The sequence below is a fragment of the Macrobrachium rosenbergii genome, chromosome 15 (assembly GCF_040412425.1).
Source record: "Macrobrachium rosenbergii isolate ZJJX-2024 chromosome 15, ASM4041242v1, whole genome shotgun sequence".
Lineage (NCBI taxonomy): Eukaryota > Metazoa > Arthropoda > Malacostraca > Decapoda > Palaemonidae > Macrobrachium > Macrobrachium rosenbergii.
In genome coordinates, this window is record NC_089755.1 from 46194750 (window position 1) to 46220367 (window position 25618).

At 33.1% G+C, this 25618-nt stretch overlaps 1 protein-coding gene across 27 annotated transcripts in view; it reads right to left on the reverse strand.

The window, feature by feature from the left end:
• Window positions 1-25618, reverse strand: part of NfI (Nuclear factor I) — a 473509-nt gene that overhangs the window by 36579 nt on the left and 411312 nt on the right. For 6 of the 27 annotated variants that reach the window (XR_010855469.1, XM_067117572.1, XM_067117570.1 and 3 more), the window contains 8 exons: window positions 24343-24540; window positions 19478-19624; window positions 16072-16368; window positions 10842-11003; window positions 10471-10637; window positions 5911-6040; window positions 5228-5403; window positions 1922-2008 (listed from right to left, as the gene is read on the reverse strand). Coding sequence is in view for 25 of the 27 variants with exons in the window: in XM_067117572.1 (XP_066973673.1) it covers window positions 1922-2008; window positions 5228-5403; window positions 5911-6040; window positions 10471-10637; window positions 10842-11003; window positions 16072-16368; window positions 19478-19624; window positions 24343-24540 (1364 nt within the window). In the remaining 2 variants the exon portion in view is untranslated. Of the gene's footprint in view, window positions 1-1921; window positions 2037-5227; window positions 5404-5910; window positions 6041-10470; window positions 10638-10841; window positions 11004-16071; window positions 16369-19477; window positions 19625-24342; window positions 24541-25618 lie in introns of all 27 variants that reach the window. The other 21 variants (XR_010855470.1, XM_067117583.1, XM_067117587.1 and 18 more) reach the window with 13 other exon arrangements.

Genomic DNA, 25618 nt, shown 5'->3' on the forward strand with positions numbered 1-25618 from the left:
ATTTCCAAAAAGGATGAAACTGCATATGTGGATGCGAAGCGTTAGTGATGACAAATCTTTTATGCTATGCCTGTACAATATTGTATTGTATACTGCACAACATAGGGTCTCTATCTTATACCTGTAGTATCCTATATATTTTGGAATGAGAGTAAATGAAAAGGGCATGATGAGTAACTGGTAGTGAACTGTCCAATAACTTCCAAATCACTACTTACATAAGACTTGTGTATCTCTTAAGAATAAATTTAATGAAAAGATAACAAAGAATAACAATGAAATCATGCATGGTGTTTTTTTTACTCTACAAACTTCTCTCCATTTAGCTCATCATTTCTGCCTGGGGAAGAAAAAAGTCAACATCTAAACAAAAACAGATAAAGGTCTCTCATCTTTATTTTGCTTCGTATTAAATAATTTTATATTGAGCATTGGCCTTTTCAGCAGTCTTAGCAACTTAAAAGCATAATTGGGCGACTATCTAAAAATATCACAAGCAAATGGACATAAAAATACTGTCTACATGACTAGAAAATTATAAAATGTCAATTAAAGCTTACTTTACCTTGTAAGTGCCTCACCTTAGCTCGTAAACGGCATATACAGTAAGCCTGTAAGTCTGACGCTTTTAATACCTGTACCCATTTTATTCTAAAAATTCTAATCTTGCATTATTTCTTTTCTATTGACACTTGTAAACTATCAAACAAGAGTATCTAAGAAAGTATAACTTGTCATAAATGGATCATACCATCCTCAAACCTTAAATAATTACTATACAGAACCTGAAAGGCAGAGTAAATGACCCGGCCAAAACACCCAGTGCAATTACGATTGGTTTCCCAAAAGTCTTATGAAATTTATGAACATTTTTCACATTTAAACGACAAAATTACTGCAAAATACAGAAAAAAATTATCTGGCATCAAATATATATATATCTCATTTCTGCATCATACAAATTTTAAGAATTTTTACAGAATCACTGCAAAATAGCAACTGTCATATTTCTGACACTCTGCACACTTGCTTAATAAGGAAGTCTGGGTAATTCTACCCTTGGCATTCCTCTATTCCACAGAAATTCCATTAAACTACAGTACATGTATAAATGTTTACCCTGCTGCTGTTCTCAAACCAATTTCTTTTAAATGCACAATAAAGTAAAAGGATAAAAGATTTGTTACAATGTACAGTACCAAATTAAGAAGCCAGTTTTAAAATAAGACACGAGATACAGCCTTCCATGAATTTGGGAGAGGCTCGATAGATAAAAACAAAGGCTAGACAAGTCTATGTCTGAACATGAAACATACAACACAAAAAGCCAGTAGCCTGAAAAACAACTTTGGTTTGATAATGAGAGAAAGCCTTTAGTGACAAGTTTCAAACACAAAACTCATTACAGACAAACCAAAACAAACTGCATACTGTAATCAAGTGTATGAGAGTGGCATGGGGGATAATTTTCCTGGTGAAGTACGCTGTGGTTGCCAAATGTAAAATAAATTGTAAAAAGAGTACATGCGGTATTATAACACTGAAGAGAACTTTTTTATAGATGCTAACATCTCAAACAATGGCAGACTGAGGGTCAAATGTGTAGTACTGTAGGTGCTTTGAATTCAAACACCTGTACCTGCTTTGTGATTTTACTTAAAATAATAATTACTATACCTTGGTGCACATGGAGACATTTCATTTTTATTACTTTTCAGATGATATAACAATTCTTTGTTAACATACCAGTCAACAATCTACTGTACTGTAATTCTTTACTTACAGAAATGCAGAACCTCTAACATACTGTACTGTAAATCTTTCGTTATGTAAATGTAAAACCTCTAACAAACAATTTCTAGACATCAATCCATGCAGAATAGATACAAAATTAACTAGCAAACAAACACAGTACACCCACCTGACCATGCTGATGGTTGTGATGATGATGAGAAGGATGAGAGTGGGTATCAGAACGGCTCGTGATGGCTAACTTCAGCGGACCATCCTGTTGATACATATGCACACTTCCAAAGCTAGCGTCACACACAAACATCAAATGATGACTATCCACTTGTTATTTATAATGACATTTAAAATTTTTCAAAGAATGCAACAGGAGTATGTCTGGGACCATAATTGTGAAATTGTGGTTTTTTAAGTCCTGAAGCAGATAACTAGTGAACAGTCCACAAAACATCATACCAAAGGCACACTGCAAATCTAACTAGGTCAAGACATCTCTCAATAAGTGCAAACATTCAGATTCATGTAGTCGAAATAAAAATAAAACCAAAATCAGATTAATTCATAGGGACAGACTTGGATATTTAAAATAACATACTATACAAATATCATGAGTTATGTTGAATGAACATAATTTACTTACAATTAATGTCAACATATTTTTCTTATAGGCAACAGTGGCAGTCCAATAAAGTAAAATCCAACACACCCTGACTAAACTGAAGAAAATGAGGAGCCATTGCAATTAAGATCTTTGTTAAATCTTATTCAAATTCTGTAGATCCTATATCATAAATAATCAACATAAAATACTGCATAAGCAAACTGTGCTGTTTTTTATCAGTTACATATTGCATACAGGAACTTTTATTACTTGAAAATTTCCTTAACAATTGGATGACAGTTACAGTGTAGTGTATATGCAGGAACTTGTAATACTGAAAAATTTGCTAACATCTGAATGACAATTACAGCATGTATATAGTTACAGTATGTGTAATATTGGAAAAATTTCCTTATCATTGTAATGACAAAGATTGCACACCACTTTCAACACCTCTTTTTCCTGTAACAGGAAATTGTGGCATTTCTTGTCGTCTAAAATAGCAAATGACAGACCACAAATCTACAGGGAGATGATTGGCTACCACTGGAGATCAGTTGTTTGATTTGGATGTCTAATAATTTTTATGTCGATTATCTGTTCCATTGAGAGGGATTCCAGCAATGTAAAAATTAACTGGATTCCAGTTCTTAGCCACGTAAAATAAGTCTAATCCTTCGGGCCAGCCCTAGGAGAGCTGTTAATCAGCTCAGTGGTCTGGTAAAACTAAGATATACTTAACTTTTCCATCATTGTGTAAAAATTAATGAAAGTTAATGTAAACAAAGAACTGTTCATTGGATAAAGTCATACACCTTTGTGGGTTATACTACACTCCAAATTTAACAAAACAACCATTGTTGATGTATGATTAAAATGTTACTAAGTTACCTTACATCTAATAGTAAACTATTCATTATGGAAGAAATCTTCATCTATTTCAAAATTTGTAGTCTCTCCCTTATGTTTACGCTCACAGAAATATGCATCCCAACTAAATTCACAGCTAATATAGTCTATATGCAATCCACTATGTATGACCCATTACATATGTTTTCACAAAAAATTGCATGTTCTATCATGAACAGGATGTTACTAGTTCTGTGGGACAATTACTACCTTTATTGCTTCCTTTAACATCTTGCTGATATACAATTATAGACTGGTTTTAATAATTTGACATACACTGTCTAATTAACAATTTTTAGGATTTTATCAACTTTGAAAAGGCTGGATTTTGATCAATTATTGTAATTCAAGTCAATTTAGTTGATGGCTAATTCTGGGACTTTGATGAATTAGCTCTGGTAATTCCTCTGATCACCATAAAACTTTCATTTTATTATTAATACGTGAGGATTTGGGAATATACACTTAACTGCAGCATTAGTGGTAGAATGTATGATCTCTTGAAGACCACATGATGAAATTTGTTCTTTATGTAAGGTGTATTTTCCCATTTCCTTTATTCATAACTTAAAGACAGACTTACTTCCTTGGATTTGTCATAATTATTGGGTAATGATCACTAGCTATGGCCAATTCAAAAAAGCCTTTCAAATCTGTTTACCACAGGTATGGAAAATAAGGAGAGCTCAACTGGTGACAAAGTACGGTACTATGTAAATTAGAAAAATAAGTGCTCATGTCTTCTTTGTTTATGCAGCAAACACTGGTACTGTCAAATTCAGTCAACATATCTATCAGTAATGCAGCAGTTTGAGTCCCATAGTGGGTTGTTATCACTAAATTCACATAGTGAGAGTGATGACTATGGTAAAGTTATTATATTTTAGAAATATGAGGCATTTTAGTCTGATTTGTTACATATATATAGTTATTGCCGGGATGATTTAATGTTAAGGCACAGGACTGATATTCAGGACTGGATTACCATTTTACTAATTACATGTACTGTACTGTATAGGTAATTTTTTTATGAATCTGCATCAATGTTCAAAGTTCATTATTAGTTTTAAAGGTTTGACTGGCTAAAGTATTGTATTGCCCATTTAAAGATATAAACACATGGGGCTATACTCTGATATCAGTCATTACAGTTCACATAAATGAACTTTATTTAGAAATTTATTCTTACTCAATTGGATTAACTATGGATTGAATATTTAACTATGGATAGTTAGGTTATGGTGATTCACTGCTTTGCTATTTTCTTTTTTTATTTCTTAATGAGTTTATTTTTATCTGCACAAGCAGTTCTGACTTTAATGCTGTCTGACTTTCTGATACTTAAGTCTATTACATATTACTATACATTATTTGTCATCTTATTTCATTTGTTAAACATTTATAAATGATTTTTTTAAAAGTTTGAGACAATATTTTTTCTGAGTGCACTTTTCTACAAAAGTGACCTCATTGTTTAAATTTGTGAAAATATGAAAGTCACAGTGATACTGCATTTAGGTTAAGTAAATAAGACTACCATTTTGTAAAAAGCCTTGTTTAGATGTGTGTTCCTAATAAACGCATTATAAATTTGCTCTCAAGCTATGTATTCTGTAATTCTAAATGTTATGCAGATGATATGCATAGATAATGAATCTGCCACATGAGCCTACTAAAATCTGTAAGTTTGAAGATACAAAGTAAATTTTGGTGCTCTGTTAAGTTTTGTAAACAATTTTTATCAGCTTTAGTGTACAAAGCACTGCCATTTACTCCATATTTAGCTTTTTAACTGAACATACATCACTTCCTAGCATGATTCCCTATGAATGCTTACTTAGAAGTAAGAAGAATCTTACTTCCAATGATATTATAATCAAGCAAAACATACACCACAAGCAAGTACAACCCACAAAACACAAGTAAGAAGAAAACTGTCATAAAGGCCTGTTTTTGTGATCAGTGTACCTGTGAAACAGGTGGTGCAGAAGTAGCAGGAGGAGGAGAATTTAGCCCATCATCTCTTCTGTCTGGTGGAGAAACATCAGGGAGTATGGCTTCACCATTACCACCACTACTACCAGCAACGGAGTGCGGAGGAGATACGGGACTCGGAGATACACTGCCACTGTGCGTTAAGTCAGCTGAAATATAAGGAAACAGTTGGCTGATAGAGACCTCTAGTTTATTTCTACTCTTTCAAAAGAAAAGTGTAACTTGAAAATTACTGAAAACTCAATACATTATGATAGGGAATTTATGTTTATTGTGGTGCATGTTTACTCTGATGTATTATTAACATAATTATCATTCTTAGAGGGGCCCTATTTTCTCAAATGGTAGTACCTCAATACGTAGTTTAATAATAATAATAATAATAATAATAATAATAATAATAGTGTACTGTTTTTCTATTCATTAAAACATTACTGAAAACAAATTTGTAATGTGAACACTTTAACTGTATACAATTGTCATTTTATTTAGAAAAGTGAACTGTGTTTAAATAATTCACAGCAACTTGTATAACTTATGGCAGAAATGAATGTGTGTGTGTGTGCGTGTTGCCTGTGTGTGTGTAGAGAGAGAGAGAGAGAGAGAGAGAGAGAGAGAGAGAGAGAGAGAGAGAGAGAGAGAGAGAGAGAATTTACCTGTAGATCTGATAATAGCAACGGGCCGAGCCATTGGAGGTGGTGGAGGGGGAGGTAGCATGGAGCCAGCTGTGTAATAACCACCTTGGAGCTTTGTTGGACTTCTGCTAATCCCAGGAGGTGACGCCTGCTGTAATTGAAGATAAATACTATAAAATTAGTCATCATCGCCGTACAATGAATTTGGATAATTATCCCTTAGCAAAGGTTCTAAAAATGATGAGAAATAACAAACCAGTATTCAAAATAAGACATAAAAAGCAAACGATCCTGGTATTTGTTAATTCTAGGAAATGCACAATTTAAAAACCTTGTTTTTCCAGGACTTTCTGATTTAAACAAAATATATTGTATATATACATAAAGATCCTCTTTCACAAACAAGTGCATTCACTATATCTGCCTGAGTATTAGATGCAAAAGTGAATTATATGTACCCTTATTATACCAAGATATTTTGCAGAAAAATTATGAGAGGAAAAACATATTTTATGCTGGCAGTGAACCTTAAAAGGAGTTAAACCTTCTTGTTCTCATGTTCTTTGGCATAGGTTTTGACATCTAGCTTGAATTTCGGTAATGTTATTGCAGTGCATTCGATCCTTCTGTAACAGGGATCTGAACTCTAAAGAAATTCTATGGCAAAAATGTCAAAGGTATAATTCAACAACAGGTTTGTTATTGTTTACACGTCTCCACTCTATGTGCTTCAGTAGCTGCAGGAATTACCATCGATTCAATCTTTTATTTTTCATCTGATTGTTACTAAATTATTTCACTAACAAAATCTGAAAAAAGGATAATTTTCACAATCAACCTTTTATTCATTACCTAAGGTAAACAACTTTGGGGCCCCTCAGCAGTTAGCTGAGAGCATGTTTGGCAAAAAATTTGCAGTACCTATGTCAATAAAAAGTAAAAACATAACCATTCCTATAATGTACATCCATGAAAACATATTCATGTTATTTCACGAATGGTATTTGTACATTATGTTACAGGGAATATATGAAATCAGGGATTTCACAAAATCCCTAGGGAATTTGTGAAATGAACAATTTAGGAAGGTTTGATCCCAACGGCTAGTACTAAACACACTGTACACTGTTTTGCCGTGTTTAGTGCTATCCCATGGGGGGGGGTAAAATGTGTTTTGCCATGATTGGTACTAGCCCCTGGGGATCAAATGTGCCTAGGGGGGTTAGTACTGAACATGGCGAAATACATTTACCCCCCAGGGGCTAGTACTAATCACAACAAAACAGTATACTGTAGATGAATTGCCGTTTCGCCGTGTTTAGTACTAGCCCTCGGGGATCAAATGTTCCTAAGCAAGTTACTCATTTCACAAATTACCTAGGGAATTTGTAAAATCCCTGGATTTCACACATTCCCTGTAACACACACATATATAAATATAATATATAAATCAGTAAGCTCCCGTAATCACGAGGGATATGTATCGCACCCCATCGCGAATAGCTAAAACCCACAAATACTGAGAACCTTCTAGAAATATTTAGAACTACCTACTTTTGATAGTTCAAACACACAAAAACAAACTAAAAATGCTTATACAGGTATTATCCTACTTATGATGGGGGTGGGGTTAGGTTCCAAAAAACCCATCGTTTGTTGGAAAAAACATAACTTGAATATAGCCTAGCCTACACTAAGGTATTCAGTACACTATAAAGTATACTCTATATACACAGTATAGTAATATTATTAAATTCAGTTAATTCTGTAGGTTCATATAGAGTGACTTATGATAATTCAATACAAAGAGAAATTGAATATCAAACAAGAATTTGCTTAGCCTTCACTATGGTATATCGTATACATATATGGTAGCCTAGCCTACATTATACTGTACTCTATATCCATATATCGTATTATACAAACATCAACATAATGAATATGCATCTTTTCCATGGATCTTTTAAAATGTTATGCCTTAATTCACTGTATCCAGTAATAATGTATATATTCTTATATTGCTTTTGTATTACAAATTGCAGTCAAAGCGATCAATGTTTTGGTTTGGAAACTGATTATGGAGTAAGTTTCTTTTGCCGTATTTAACTCAGTTCAGAGCGCTTTTCTTGCTTCTTCTTAACGTAAATGAATCTCTAGATACTTAATTTATATGGGGCAAGGTCATTTTTCGTTATACAAAGTGTTGTTAAGTCGAAATATAACTTATATACATATTTTTGTGAAATTAATTTAGCTATTTTTTCGTTATTAGATGACGTTGGCTGTTTGTTTTGTGTAAAAAAAATTAAGATTCCATTTGCTATTTTCACTTGATTTCATCATAATACAAGGTTTACGTATTTATCGTTTATCAGTGTAAAAATAGCAGTAATGTGTTCTTTTATGCCCTGTAGTTTTGATTAACGTACCTTCTCTCCAATTTTAATTACGGTCAAGTTTCATCCATGTTGCCGATGCACGATAATTTATAGTCACTGGCAGCTTGAATGTTGTTTTCTCAGCTACAGCTACAACTCGCAGCTTAAATTTAGCAGTATATTTCCTTGCCAATCTTTTATCCATACCGAATAAGGGTATAATGTAAAAATACATCAGTCCTATTCTACTTAACGTCATTTGTACTATAACTATGGTAATTGTTTATTACCATACAATGGTTGAAATACAAGCAAACCGGCTGTTATCCAATTCGGTGATAAGCAAAACAACAGTTTCTCTTCGATTGTTTAAGGCTGTACGCATTACACAAGAGTATAACGTTACTATCAATACTTATATCATTCTCTTTTACTTTTTTAACTAGAGGATGGGATAAAGAGATAGAGGAAGAGAAGTTGGTCTATTGTAATTTCGTCTCCCTCGCTGCCTGCACCTGCACGAAATTTAAAAATATTTTATAAATAATGTCGTATCAGTATTAATTGCTTACCCCATTGCAAAATCGAATTATCGTAAAGCGAATTATCGTAACTCGAGCACTACCCGAGTATTTTAATAGTTTTATCACAAAAAGTGCATTTAGTCATGAAAAATGAGATGAAGATACAGTAATTAGTGAATATTTCTCAGTGAAAAATACCATGAATGGGCGAATTTTCAATGAAAAATGCATATATATGTTCCATAGAGAAATCCACAAATAGGTGAGTCCGCGAATCGTGAGACTGTGAATATGGGGGGTTTACTGTATGTATGTATATACAGGCAGTCCCTGGTTTACGACGGGTCTGGCTTACGATGTTCCGAGGTTACGAGGCTTTTCAAATATAATCATCAGAAATTATTTCTTGGTTTCGGCCCCGCATGTTCGGGGTTATGGCGAGCGTCGTCCATCTGATCCGACGGAAGAAATATGGCTCCCAAAACGACAGAATAATAAAAATTTGGAGGTTTTTGATGAAAAAACTCAATAAAAATGCAGTTTACATCGTTTTCAATAAAGTAAGGTTTTCTTGTGATTTTTGACGATTTTAGGTTTACAATGTGGCGTAAAATCAGAATCCCCTATTGTAAACTGGGGACTGCCTGTATATATATATATATATATATATATATATATATATATATATATATATATATATATATATATATATATATATATATATATATATATATATATATATATATATATATATATATATACTGAAATAAAACAAATAAATATTTTTGACAATTGTTGAAAATTTTTAGGTTTTCATTAACTTCCAATTATACTGTACTTCATTCATTTATTCAACTCTCATTAATTTTTTCATTTCCACACCACTCCTTTTGGGCACTTGACCATTTATCAATGTTATTTATATAGAGTACTTTTTACATTTATACGTCTCTGTATCTTATATGTTCAACTGCAGTATCATGCAACTGCACACTTACAGTTTCTTTCCTTTACTCTTGCATGGAAAGACTGATGTCTTATCTTTAGATGGCCATGCATAACTGTCAGCCTTGTGACTTCAAGACGAGACACAGCATCCAAGGGAGATGGCACACACTGGACCCAGACTTTGCCTTTTAAGATAGTAGGATCTTTGTCCCTTAAAGTCACGCTCTCTCTTATACAACTGACATCCTGTGAACCAGGAGCGTTAAGTAATTAGCAACTGCTTCCTTCTGTGAGTACAATCTTCAGCTATACCTTAGTTACCACATCTCATTGTCCTAAAATTCCTGACTTCGTTTTACTATAGTCATAGTCTTAATTCCAGTTACTAACAACTATCCTTTGGAGAACTGGATTTTTTTTTAATAATCTCAAGTCCATGAGATCTTAATCAGAACTTTCGTTGCAGTTTCTTAAACAGTTTATTTGCAATTTGGGCTAATGTCAATGATGGTTAAATTTTGTAATACAAAGCCATCATTTACAATTATGTTCCTACGCATTCCTACTTAATTGGAACCCAAGGTCCATAGACATGCATGCATGGCGTTGCTAGTCACCCAGCAGACAATCTTCTTCTCATTACATTTTGGAATGATATACAGTATGTCGAGTCTGTAAAGACCTGAAGCTGAAACCAAGACTTACAATACAGAAAAATAATCAGACTTTACCTGGGCATGCTGGGTATTTTGTGCTTCCTGACAAACAAGGGTAACAAAATCTGAAAACGTATCATGACCATTTTCGTGGTATTTAGTAGGTGACGGAGGTGCTGTTTCATGGTAATAGCTTGGCGTTGCCATGACGGTATTACTTAGCGACATAGGTGGCAGAACTGCTAAAAAATAAGAATCATTAACTAAAAATAGGGTCCAAGAGAAGAATTAACTCTATACATACACATTCTTCATTATTTCTAAAATACTAGCTGATTATCAAAATTATTTCTAATATCCAAGGACCAAAAAATTTCATAAATATTCAGTGGTCACAAAATACTTGCAACAAAAAATATTCAACTTAGAAATTAACCAACTCTTACCTTCTCTTGGATGAGGTGAAACAACAGTACGTGTGTGTTGATCATGACTAGATAAGGACTCTAAAGATGGTGCTCTAACTACAGGTTGTAGAGTACCTGATGCAGCTATCGTTACTTTTCCACCACTATGTACGAGATGAGGAGAGTGAACGGATGGGGGGCCTGTAGAACATTGTTTGGTTTCTTAAATCACAGGTAAATACTGTACAAGGATTTTTTTTATTAATCTCAAAAACCTAAAACACTTAGTGAACACTTCCTTTTCTATAAATACTAATACAGTTATATTACTTCTACAAAAATCTAGATGTGAGTAATTAACAAGAACAACTATTTTCATGAAACAAGTATGAGTTCTTCATCATCATTTATCAACCATCATCTATAATAACCATTGTATAAGTACCCCAAGTTGTTTTCACGCCTTTTTTTAAATGTTATGAAAATACAGTATGAGTAAAGCTTAAGCATATTTTGATGCAAACTCTTAGTGATAAAGTACACCAAAAAATAAAACCTTAGTGATAAACATAAAAATAACGTAAACACCTCTGAAATGTAATAATTTTAACTTGCCGAGAGAATGAATCTGTTTTAGACATATTTGTTAAGTAATATTCCCAGGTTTTATGAAACCTAAAATACTAACCACTAGCAAAACTGTTACATTAATACAATACAATACAATAAATAATATAAAATTTGTTGTCAAGTAATGCAATTTTATCATTAACCAAACCTAAAATGTTTACAATATACATAATACCTATTTTGAAGGATGTAAGAATAGTTCAAAATTGCTTTCGTTGTAGAGGATATTTCTGTATAAACTGTAATAAGGAATGAAAAACATTGAACATTTATGAGATCTTGCAACAACAACAAAGAACTAAGTGTTCATAATCTTAGGATAAATGAGTAAATTGGGATTACCATAACATCTGAAATGCCTAAATAATGTGATGAGCACATTTTCATCCTAAGAGGAATTAGAGAAACACAACTGATTTTCTTTAAGTAATAATGTAGAATACAGCAATCAATAACATGGTCAACATAGTAACATGTCAACTTTTTTGTTTGTTTCATAACTATTTTCCCTGAAAACAGAAAAGATGTCTTATTTACTTGGTTCAATATACTGTAATCCTTTTTTTTACAGCTTACCTGTTTTAAAACTGATAAAAACAGCCTGCAAATAAAGAGAACTACAAAATATAAAATTTTACTGTTTATGTAAGCATGATGAAACTTAAAAGATTCACTGTTAATCTAAATTATGTCTTTCTGCAAAATGACACCAATCGATTCCTTCAATAATCACTGCTTCATTTCATTCCCAAACAAAGTAATTATCAAAGAAGCAGATGGACACTAAAATTAGTGGTACAGCTAAATCTGTCTTCATAATCTAACACTAAAATACATGAAAATAATTTTTCCCATTGGATAATGATCATCTTATTATGTACATGTACTGTACAACCTAGTTACTCATAGCTTTCCAAATAAATATTGATGCCACATTCTTCTGTCTCTACTGATTAAATGGGCATAACTTTAAAAATATTAATAACTGAAATAATTTATAGGTTACATCAGAGGCACTTACACATATTCTAATTAAGGTCTGTTGTTCTCAAAATATTGATTCTCATTGTCTTGCAGGGTTATATGTATTAGTAAATAAGAACCTTAATTTCAAGATGGATTTAAAGGCACGACCCTCATATATACCCCCCAGCCTGCTTTACTATATGATTTCCTGATAAGATTCAAGGGCAAAACCCTCACAGTATATGCACCGCATGCTTTACTCACAATTTCAGGGTGCCATAACTGCTTACTGGACCTCACAAGGAAAAACCAGTAAAAAAAAAAAAAAAAAAAAACCACCACAAATAGGTAAGACACTGTGTTAACAACTGGGAATACTTAATAGAGAAAAAATACAAGCATGCAAATATCTATACAAACAATGTCTAATATCTTCATAATCTAGACATTTACTTCAAATAGCTTGAGAATGTGGTACATCTAAAAGAATTCACACCACATATCAGCACAACTGGAACAGCAGTGTAAAGGTTATGGTCAGCTCTTCTCAAACAGCTAACTTTGTCACAGTTTAAATTAGTATAAAAATATTTAATAAATGAAGTACATATTAAGAAAGGGAAAACATTTACAGAATTTTAGTGAGGTGTACATGACAGAAATTTATGTCAGTACAGTGTGGCACTAAATAACATTGCTAGATCTTTGTAAAGAGCTGGTTTTATCACAGATGAATTCATGAGGATAAGGAGAAATCTGGAATGTTGGGATTGAGGGACTGTGTTGAAGTTCTGTACTCTTTAGATTGCCATGGTGCAATGACAGGTTTTGTAACTGCTGTACTAAATGAAAATAAAAATTAGGAATGAATCAATGGATATGAGTCTCTGGTAAAATAATTTTAAAAGCAATCTCCATCCTCTTCATGAGCAGTTACAAAATAAGTATTGCTGTAGTGAAGTTTATGATAGCTAATCAATTTCATTCTTTTGTAATTTTGTAGATTACTGAACGTCACCATAATCAATGATAACATTGATTACACAGGAATGAATAGCAATTCTTACAACAATGATTAACATATTAACACTCAACAGTATTAAACTCTGTCTAACTTTCACTGTATTACTGTCCACTTTAAATGCAATAAAAGAGCAGAGATTACACTTTATCAAATTAACTCTCAAGCCACTGCTGCAATATTGACTGATAAGTTGCAGTGTTGTTATCAAATATCTGAAATATGCACACTAAACTCAAGCCGTATAAAACTTTCCCATAACTAGTATGCAGTAAAAACATATTCAACTTCTATGTGCACAAAATGCAACAAGTAAAACTACAGACTAAAGGAATGCCTAAATAAAAATTACTTCTACTTTATTATTGTTTTATCCTTTAACTTCTATAAACCACGGTTAATTTGATTAAAAATTTTGATGAACATTTACGGTAAACACGTCTTCATTGGGAATGAATGTATGACTTAGCTTTCACAAACTACAGTAATACAAATTCAGAAATTGGAATGAAATGTAAAGCTTTAGTCAACAGGAGTTAATGAGTATTGTAAATATATGTGGTTCAAGATGTAGAAGAAGATACTCTCAGAGTGGAAGTCCTTTAGCAATAAAAAGTCATAAAGATCTTCTCTTTGCAATTCTAAATAATCTGTCATCAAGTGGCAGGAATTTAATTATAACATTATTGAATTGATATTAGAATAAGTTGATATCAGACTTTTGGTTTTGGAGGCTAGCAAAGCAAGTAAATTCAATCGAATATGCCGTACTGGATATAACATCTACTCTACACATTCTCAGAGTTCTACAGCTAGAATTATCCTAAGAAATTACTTTAAGTTTATATCCGTACTATTACCAATCTATTTCTAAAAGATCAAACTCAGAAAAGCATGAATACAAAATACTAGAAATATAGTAAAAAAAGATGAAAGATTCAATACAAAAAAGCAAAGTTACTTTCTTGCAACTTGGATATACTTTGTATTTCAAGAAATTAGTTCCAGGTATCACATCTTTATCTTACTAACACACTAGCATAGTAAAACTAATTCTAGTTGCACTTTTTTACCACACCAAAAATGGTTCTCTAACAGCATCAATAATTTCAGTTCAAAATCCTCAATGGCTAACCTAACTGAAACATCTTAAAACAGTCTTACTTATTTATGAACACTAAATGAAAAATAAAAATGGTGAATTTTAGCATATTATCACTTCTGAGTTTGATCATGAAACATAAAAGAGAGAAGAATATGATGTTCTTCATATCTTTCTAGTGCTGCTTTAGAGATCAAGAATCAATAGATATCAGAGGAAAGGTTGAATCTTAGATTAAAGATAACAGTACCTGCTGTTTCAGGCTATAATATACAATAAAAATGGTAACAGAAAATACAGTTTAAAACTGAAACTCCTAATTTCTCAGTACCTGTACTAATACCTAAACTTAATAACATCTGAGTTAAGTTAAAAAATACCTAAACTTAATAAGATTTGAGTTAAGTTAAAAATGACAGCATCAACAAAAAGAATATAGTTTAAGTAAATTTACTTGTTCACTGGTTTGTTGGTATTTCATAAGTTGAAAGGTCTCACAAGTACTACAACTTCCAACTAGCCTAAACTCTTATGCACAATTATCATCAGTAAGGAATTTGTCAACCGGATCATTCAACTGTACTATCTCTTCAAAAGTTACTTATTGGTTTGTTCTGATTAGTGCATGTAAAGTACTTCTAATTCTTAACAAGTACTGTAGTTATACCTCGTATAGTCTTACTGTAACTCCCTGAGCAGTTCGCACCAATACAAATAGAGTAAAACCAACTGTAATTAGATTAAAATATGCCTGACTGTCAAAACTAAAGAAATATTGTTACCCATAAAACAAAATTCTGATGGTTAGGTCCCAAACACCTTTTACTCTATTGGTTTACTATAGTCATTTGGATGACAAAGTATCTGATTCAGAATACTGAAAATCTCTTCCTTAAAGGACAAAAATATGTGCTCCAAAGGATGTCCATCAAGGTATGTTGTAGATTTCTCATTAAAAAAGGGTGACATTCCTGGGTTTTTGTGGGCTAACCTATCCACTCCCATTAAAAGCTAAGAACCTCGCAACTGTCAGTTTAAAACCTGATTAATTTCATGCATAAAACACAATCAGGATGTTATAACCTAGTTTCTGGTATTTTAGTCTCAACTATCTTATCTCTATATTATAAAATACAAAAGGTAGTTGCATATTTTCTCTATCTGTAATGATAGTCTATGCTTAATGGACTCCCTGTTGAGACTTGCTGACATCCAGTATGTAGCCTGCCTCTCCCACCAATGGCCCCTATATAGTATAACTATGTAGACCAATGGAACTGTAGCTTGATCTGAGTTTTGGATTACAAATTAATTGTAGTAACTATTTTCAGTGTACCTACACATTCAACAATTCTATCCAATAACAGTACAGTACTGAGAAATTTTGAAGGTGTCTTCATTATCAAATCAACATAACCTTTTAATATAAACACATTCAATGAACTTCAGCTGACAACTTTTAATCTTTAAAACCAATACTGAGGTAAATTCAAAACCTATCACAGGTAATACTGTCAGAAGATAGCAGGAGAGAGAGAAAGAGCGAATACCGAGAGTGTGTTGCGAGTTGTGGTGAGGGGAAGTGTGAGGGTGAAGGAAGGTGCTAGACGCGGCTGCGGCTGCTGCTGCGGACGCTGAAGCTGCCGAGGGAGCCACCAACCCACCGTGGTCGATATCAGAGTGCCATGATGAAGTATGAGATGAAAGTGATGCAGGAGACTGGGTGTAATATGCCAAATCTGTTTTGTTGTCCATGTTATCTTCTTCAGAACTCAAGCGACGGACTCTTTTGCTGCGGGGCTCTAGGGGCGAATGTGGATCATGTGTTCGACCCATGGAAAGAGGACCTGAAAAATTAGATAGGCATTAACATCTTGAATCTAGACAAAATTAACACTATCTGGCACCCTGTCATATCATGTATGAAACTGGTATAAAATGTCCAAGTTGGTTGCAATGACCTACTGCCACACAAAGCAAACCAAAGCTAAGCACAAAAATGCTATTTTCAATAGGCGTATCAGCTAAACCTTTAAACAATATTTTTGTTATATTACAGTACGGTACAGTATAAGCATCTAAAAGAATTTCAATTAGTACTCATGTAAACATCACAACATAATTTCAGTGCCACTATTAATGCAAGATATTAATCACTGTTACTGACATCTTTACCAGTAATGTCAAGTATTGCAGTTTTAACCACTGAAAATGAATGAACTTAAAAACTGGCAAGTTTCTAGGTATTCTTGTGTGAAGGATACATTCATTGATCTTGTATGATCATGTGTCTGCATGCAATTGCATTTACTTAAGGGTTGGTTACTTTGACAAGAACAATGTATTTATACACAATAAGCAAAAACTGTTAACTCATCTCAAAAGGATGTTCTTCTGCTATTAAATTCAGGACCTTCAAGAAGTTGTGGCATGTACTAAACATAAAACTGGTTACAGTATTGAGTACCTTTTTTATGAGGAACGCTGTACATACAAAGAAAATAATCTACATGAAGCATTAAACTTAGTTAATACAAAAAATGAAACAAGATGTTAGAAAGTCCATTTCTCCAACTCTCTGGCAAAGCAGAATATGGTAAAATTATGTAAAACAAAACCTAAGTGAAACTTGAAACCTGGTAATCATGATGTGCCAATATATACTTCTGATCTTTCCAATCTTTTCATGACAAAATATTAAGTTTTGGCAAGCAAAGTATACTTTAAAATGTTTTTGACCACTGTGTGGGTTAAGTCAAACTTTAATAAGTGATATTTCAAAGTGCAGTTATTAATGTAGCACAAATGTTGGCATATTAGGCACCAATTTAGTTTTGTTTAAGTTGATCTGTGTCTAATACATAACTTGTCGTGCTACTGATGTCCCTCTGTGATAGGCAGTGATTTCCAATCCTTGTTTACTACTTAAAACTGGACTTTCAAAGAAAAGCAATGTATCTCTCTGAATTTAAAGGAATGCATAGAAAAATGCTGGAGAAAAAATCAATCAAGGCTGCATTAAATTTTGGGAAGAATTATTATCTGAAAAATACATTTGCTAACAAAAGGCATCAATCTTATGCAGTGACAAGAAACATAAGATGAAGGTAAGTTGTTGGTGGTTACTATCTCAAAAATGGCTATTATTCTTGCCATGCCAAAGTACTGGAATTAGGACTGGTATATGTGTTGATCCTGAGTAATGTAAGGAATGCTGAAGAATGTTACCTGTCTAATGAATTCCATTAGGATTCTACGAACCACCAGTTTTCACTACAATTATCTCAAAATATTTGCATGTTTGCCACTTTGTATCTTTTATGAATATATTAATCCTTTGAGGTTCCAATGATGTAAATCATTAAATTAAAAATTAACCATAAATATTTTGCTGTCGGATAGCATTGGGATGATGTCTGATTAGTGTACGCATGATGTTTTAACTCTATCTCATATGGAAGTAGGGGCTCTCCAGAGAAAATTACCATTAAACCAATCCAAAATAAAAGATCATAAAACTGCCTGTTTTTCCTTCAGACTGTTAAATGTATTAACTGACATTAATAGCAGCAAAATATAAATAAATTGAGTGGGACTTACTGTACTTTTTCATGGCGAAAAATGTATAAATCTTTGCTGATACTTTTGATACAAAAAGTAAAGAAATTTATGCTCTAAGATTACTTCAGCATATTCTAACTACATAATTTTGTTATTCTACACTCTGAAACTGGTAAAACACATAATTATTTGGTTTCAAAGTGGCAACAAAATTAGTATTCTATGATAAAAAAAATTAACAGTGAACAATAAAAGAAAATTATATTTAAGCTCATAAGCAGTAAGGCAGAACAGTGTGTTTTAACCACAGACAAGTTTTGTGCAGATATTTTTATTTGGGTATGTATTAATGCAAGCAAAGTCGTATGCATTTATATATACCTATGAATGCAGAACATTTCTTTTACTGTATATGAAATGTGTATTAACATTTACACATTCTCAGTATTAACCATTCACATTAACGTAATTTTGCAACACATTAGCCATAAATGAATTAAAACGTTTGGCAAAACACAAGGATTCTGTTTCACACAGCATGAAGCAATGTCAAAAGCAAGGAAAGCAAGTCCAGGCAGAGTTAAAAGGTCTCAAAAAAGTATCCCAGGCAGAAAAGCTGACATGTAGAGAGCTAGATCTCACACAGAAAGAAAAGCAGCTTCACATAGGGTAATTCCACAGAGTTTGTACAGTATATAATTACATTTATAAGTAAATATTTGGTTAATAGGACAAACAAATTTACTTTGCATACATACATAAAATCAACAGACTGTTCAAGTACTCAGTATATGAGAGTGCTTGTTGTAAGTATAAAATTGATGGGTGCGGAAGCCTTAACTAAACCCTTCCAACTTTGTCTCACAAATGTTTTGCAGAGAATGTGCAATATGTCCATGTTTTTAAACACATACACAGTATACACATTTTTTATTTACACACACATTATTATATATACACATATGTATAATATATATATATATATATATATATATATATATATATATATATATATATATATATATATATATATATATATATATATATATAGTATATGTATGTATGTATGTAAAGAGACAGCAGAGTGAAGAAGTACATATCCAAAAACATTTAAAAAATTTTAAGTAGGGTGTCTAGTTCTACTCACAGGCATCAAATATCACAGTGACACCAGAGCTGAATTTATAAATGAAAAGGGATTTACAAACTTCAAAACAACACCAATACACTCTTAGCTTCAAGCAGAGCAAATTTCAATTGAGCAAAAGGATAACCTGCAAGGAAAATGAAAAACAGAACAGATCATTCTTGCTTACAGTCCACACACTTCAATTCCACTGCACAAGTCAGAATGGATCAAAAGGTTTCATCATCAACAAGATAAAATTCACTTACTATCGGCACGCTCCATATACGTGCTGTAAGCGCCAGCCATGAGTGTATGGTCAGGTACCGGGGATGTATAAGTTGTGTAGTATGGGGGATTCTCCATTTTGATAGTACTCACGCCTGTTCCACTGCTACTCATAGCCATGATGGAGGCTGAATAAAAGCAATATATACTTTCTGTAGTTTCTTGAAAGACTTATCAAACCGCTTACCAGTCTAAAACTACTTTATGTAATGACATAAGGAAGTACAGCATGAACAGTTCCAAGGGTCCCTATATTATCAAGCTTAAAACTTTCTTAAATTATAATAACTTACTTTATTAAATTATGTTACAGAAATACTAATTCCTACAATACAGGCATAGGCATAAGAATATTTTTTAAAGAGTTCTAATAATTTTACAATTAAGTCCAGATTAAATTTTTGAAGTATTGTGTCTTTTTGCATACAAATGTCATTTTGCATACAAATGTCATTCTCAAACTTCTCTTCCAGCAGCAATGCAAAGATACTTATACCCTACTGTCACTCACTCTCAATAGTTTAGAATATAGAATATGCATGGAACACAACACTGGACCTCTGTGCCATGATCACTGTAACAATCCATCCCCCTACCTGACCAAAACACAGCCATCAAGGTCATCATTCAGCTTCAAGAGACCAACGATAAAATAATTTGAGACAAGCATGCGACCCAATTCATTGTCTCCATTCAGGATCATCTCAAGCTCTTAAAAGATCTACCATAAGACATAGAACTATCTAGTTTGGCTTAGATTAATCTGCCTTTCCAACCAATACACAGTACTGCACATAAGTGGATTATTATATTAAAAAACTTGCACAATACTATAAGTATGGTATAAGAATGTTTCTGGTTAAAAGCAATAGGTTCCCATCCTTGAAAGTAATGAGACTGACTCTGCATATTCAATTTTAATTTGATTATTGTTCTACATAAACATTATTTCTGTTTCTCTGGGTAATAAAAGAAGAGATAAAACTGAAATATCTAAGACTATGACTAAATAACCAACAAAACTATAATTAAGAGATAAATTACAAAGAACATTTTCATCTGCAAATTTATGGGTTAAGTTTCATACACAGTATCTGTAAAAGATTATTTGGAATAAGAAATCAATCACTTATTTAGAAACTCACTTCAAAGCTTCATTCATGCAAACAAAAACTATATTATCCATTTAACTAACAATGAACAAATACATAAAAGAATCCAAAGAGACATTATGTGTGTGAAAAAAAAGACAAATACTATCTAACTTTACAGTTTTTAAAGAAGGACACTGCAGTCTAATGACACAACATTTGGCAGGACAGAGGTCCTAATTTTGTTAAAAACATACAATATTAGACCAAATTAATGATGCATATATATTACTACATATACAGAATAAGGCTGTTTTGCAGAATATGGAATGAGGATACAAAGCCCTATAATTGGGAATTTGAAATCATACCTAAGATACCAAACAGAGGTAATCTGACTGAATGAGGTAACTATAGAGGCATTGCTTTTGTGTAGATTATATAATGAAAATATTCAGTATACCTATTCTCAATAGGCTGGATGAAGAAACTGATAATAAGCTTAAGAGATGAAAAGGCTTATTGCAGAAAAGGTAGTATAGTTGTAAAAATCAAATACAGAACTTAAGACATATTGTGGAGCAATGTAGGCAATTTCAATACTGTATCCACTTCTGACAGCTTTTGTTGATTACCAGAAAACAAATATTATGGAAAGTCTTGCATCACTATGGCATTCCTGTTACATAAGCAAAGCTAACTGAAATCATCCATGAACGAAGTAGGTGGAAAGTTAACGTTGATGGGGTCATGTCAAGTGAATTTCCTGTGAATAGTGGGGTTGCTACAAGGGAAAGTTATTTCACCTTTGCTCTTTGCCCTTCTCATAAGTTTCTGTAATGAAAAGGTGGATGAAGATGGAAAAGATTTAGGTCGGAGTAATGATAGAAACTTGCAGACTTGGAATGTGCATATGATGATGTTTTAATCGGCAATCATCAAAAGACTGATAAGTCTGCTTTAATACAATACATCATATATCTAGACAGAGATGGGTCTTGAAATGAATCTAAGAAAAACAGAAGTAATGAGGACAGTAAGCACAAAAGAACGAAATACCATTAGATTGAAAAAGTTTAATGAGGGTGAATCCTTCAAACATTAAAGAACAATGATATCCAGTACGGGTTCTCTTGAGCTGGAATTTTGTGAAAGACTAGAAAAGGCAAATCAAACTAAGGGTAGGCTTAATTAGATTTAAAAATCAAATATTTTGAAACTGCACACAAGAGTAAGATTATACGTAGTATGGTCTGTGTTGCTATACAGATATGAATTATGGCATGACAATGAAGTACTGTATATCTAAAAGATTTTCTCAATTTAAGAGTACAGCTTTAAGAAGAATACTGGGGGTCAGCTGGCAGAAGAGAGCTAAATATGATACCAGAAGGGAAATTCCAAAAGTTCCATACGTAGATGATATAATGGTGTAAGGGAGATCAAGATGGCTTACACATGCTCTCTGCAGAACTATGGGAAAAATAGTGTGTGAAGATCCATGAACCATGAGAAGGAACGCTGGAAATGAGTGGAAACGTGTGAAAAATAAAGCACTAGAAAGATGACACATTTACAAAAGAATGATGGACGTTAGAAAACGTCAATACAAAAGAATGATGGACGCCAGAAAACGTCAACAACTGAAATGATTGATGAAAAATTAATTATTTCATGAAATTACAATAATTGAGATGATTACACTATATGGTTGATCACAATATAAAGATGCCTTACAGTGACTAGATGGTTGCTATAAAATTCAATAAATTTTCTTTGTATTCCCATAATGTAAGAATAAATTGCATTCATCACCACTTCAATAGTAATTACCAAAGTATGTACTATTAAAAGTGTTATATTCTTAACAAGATGTTCAAGAAGAGCTCCAAAGTGCAGTAACAGCCTTCAAACTACCAAAAATTCTGGTGATGCAATCTACTTTACAATGCAATTCTAGCATATCTTCAAGTAAGTTGAGGCCAGTGATCATGCAAGGAGAACATTTAAAGCTGTACAAATCCTGCAAGTACTTATACAATTTAAAGCCTAAACACAATGCCAATGCCGATTAGAAAGATTCTAATGCCCATCTATACACTAAATAAAAAGTATTAAAAGCTTAATTATAATCTTGTAGACATGTTTACTCAATTATCCTATCTTTGTCCAAAAAAAAAAAATTAAAGAAAAGGAGTCAGAGAAAGAGAGGAGAGAGAGATACAGAGAGATAGAGAGAGAGAAAATCATCTTACTACAACATAATTAAGATCTAATGTCTACTTGTTCAGCAAAGCCCTATAGGCTATTATTACCCAATACTATTCAACGCTCTCACACGAAAAGACCAGTGTTACCACAGAACAATAAAATAAATGAAGACTAATGCTATCAAATACTATTACAAATAGCCCCTACAACAAGCCATTATTAAATACTGCCATAATCCTACACAGACCTGCACAACAGCTTCAACAGTACTCACCCTAAAATCTCTCAATACACACTCTCATACTTTCCACAACATTCTTGAGAGCATCTTTCACACATTTACATAAAGCATCACATTCTTGATATATCACCCGTCGATACATTCAGAGCCCTGGATGTGTCAAAGGATTACTGACTGCAGATCAATGTCTCTCTTTTTTTTTTTTAATCAATCCAACTTTGTTGTCATTTAACTTTCAGCAAAGCATTGCTTACAAGAAGTGCGAACCATACTCGCTTTACAGAGAAGGATAATGTTTGTGTCAAATATTATTCAGATTAAAGGATATCATTTATTTCAAGATATTACGAAGACATGTGACTGTAAAAATCCAGAAGGACTTTCCAGAGATATACATCTGTGATACTATCAGAAGATTCATCTCTTGATTTCCACCCTCATTGGGCCACCTTGCAATAATGAGGCAGCAACACAGTAATAAGTTCGACAACGTCCAGTCATAAACGTACCGCTTATGAATACGTTTTAAACTCCATTCCAAGTTAATGAAGTAACTCACAAAATAAAATAAAGAGAAAAGGTTTACAAACGGTAATTCATAGAAACCCGTGTATACTACTACAAAATTATGAGAAGATTAACATCTCTGCACATCCCTCCAAAAATAGGTGTCTTCAAAATCACTGGCTATATCGTTATTACATTTCTACATATGAATATTAAATACCCACATAACAGGTGGACTGCAATACAATGGGTTGCAATGAGGCCCGAGACACCCAGGAATGCATGTGTATAATGATCTTTGAAAATGCTCTTAAATAAAAAAAAAGGCATTAACAGGACTGCTATCATAACATGATTACGCAAGCATGTTCTCTGTGACAGAATATTCAGTATAGAGCAATTTGTAATAAGTTTCAGAAAATGAATCCAAGAAGTACGCATCGTTTTATGGGAAAATTTCTTACTTTCAAGGAAACTGGCTATCTGATAATGTTTGATATAAACGAGCATCCTTCATTCAACCTGGACTGATGTTTAAGGAATTCATTTCCAAACTGAGTGTATGTCGGGATAAGAGTATGGATAAAGGTAGGACCAAGACCATAATTCTCCTTCCCATGAAACATGACAGGTTGACATTCCTGGAAGCAAAGAAGGACGTGGGGCAGACCATTCTGAAGTGCTTTTACAAAGTAAACATTCCCTCCTTGATATGCAGATGCACCCGCCTGTGCGACAACTGTAAGACCACACCCAAGGCTCTGTGTCTATCTTTCTCCACCTCTCTCTCTCTCACCTCTCTTCTCCTCCATCCACTTATCTTTTCCTCCATTACGCTCTCTCTCTTCCATCCTCGCGATAGACGCTAGTAGGTTGGACTCACTTTTAGAGAGTCTCCACAGTTCCCGGGCGGAAAAACAGCCTGTAGCGAGGATGGTACTGTTGTATATAATGCCGTTAATGCCATTGTATGCCACGCTGTGCACTGGGTGACCTGCAATGAAAACACAAGGGGAAATTACAGGAGGCTGAAAACGGATTCAAGTTCACGTTGGACTATTCTGCCTTCAGCAACATTATTATTATTATTATTATGATTATTATTATTATTATTATTCAGAAGATGAACCCTATTCATATGGAACAAGCCCATAGGGGCCACTGACTTGAAATTCAAAGCTTCCAATGAATATGGTGCACACTGGGAAGTAATACAAGATGACAAGACGAAATTACAACGAAACTGTAGATGGAACTATGTTCTTTTGTTGCTAGAACTAACTTACATTTGGCAACATTTTATAAATCTGTGAACAAAAATGCTTTAATTAGTTTAACCTACCTTTGAAGGGAAAGAGAACAAATACAGGTTGTGAACAAAACTATGCTCTTTTACTACCCATTAGTATCGCTAACCGCCGCCCCGCCGCCAAAAAAAAAAAAGTTGTCAACAAAAACTAGAATCTTTCGTTCGTATAACTTTAGTGAAAATTAATGAGACAAGAAAAACAAGAACTGTAACCAGAAGTGTTTTTAATTGTCGAACTACCTAGCTTTCAATATAAACTAAAGATCACAATAAACTCTATTTCTAGCTTTCAATATAAACTAAAGATCACAATAAACTCTATTTCGGTAGACGTTAGACATGATTTCATTTTCTGCTATAGGACAAAAAAAAAAAAAAAATCAACTCTCAGCTAAATTGCTATGATGGTTTTAACGGAGTACATCAAATGTTCATAGGAGACTAAAAGATAACGTTCATTTTTGCTGCATCAGGCATTTCCAAAATGACTACAACCATGAATAAGTATTCGACAATGTTTTCAATAACGGAATATGACTACTGTACATAATTTGATGATTATTCCCAAAAAGTTATCTCCTTAAATGTCAAAAAAATCAAATTAATATAGAAAAAGAAATAACCGCGTAATATTAATGTCTACAATACAAAACCCACTGAGCAAAATTGTACAGTATCGGGGTGTCATTCACCAGACAAAAAAAAAAAAAAAAAAAAAAAAGAAGAAGAAGAAGAAGAAGAAGAAGAAGAAGAAGAAGAAGAG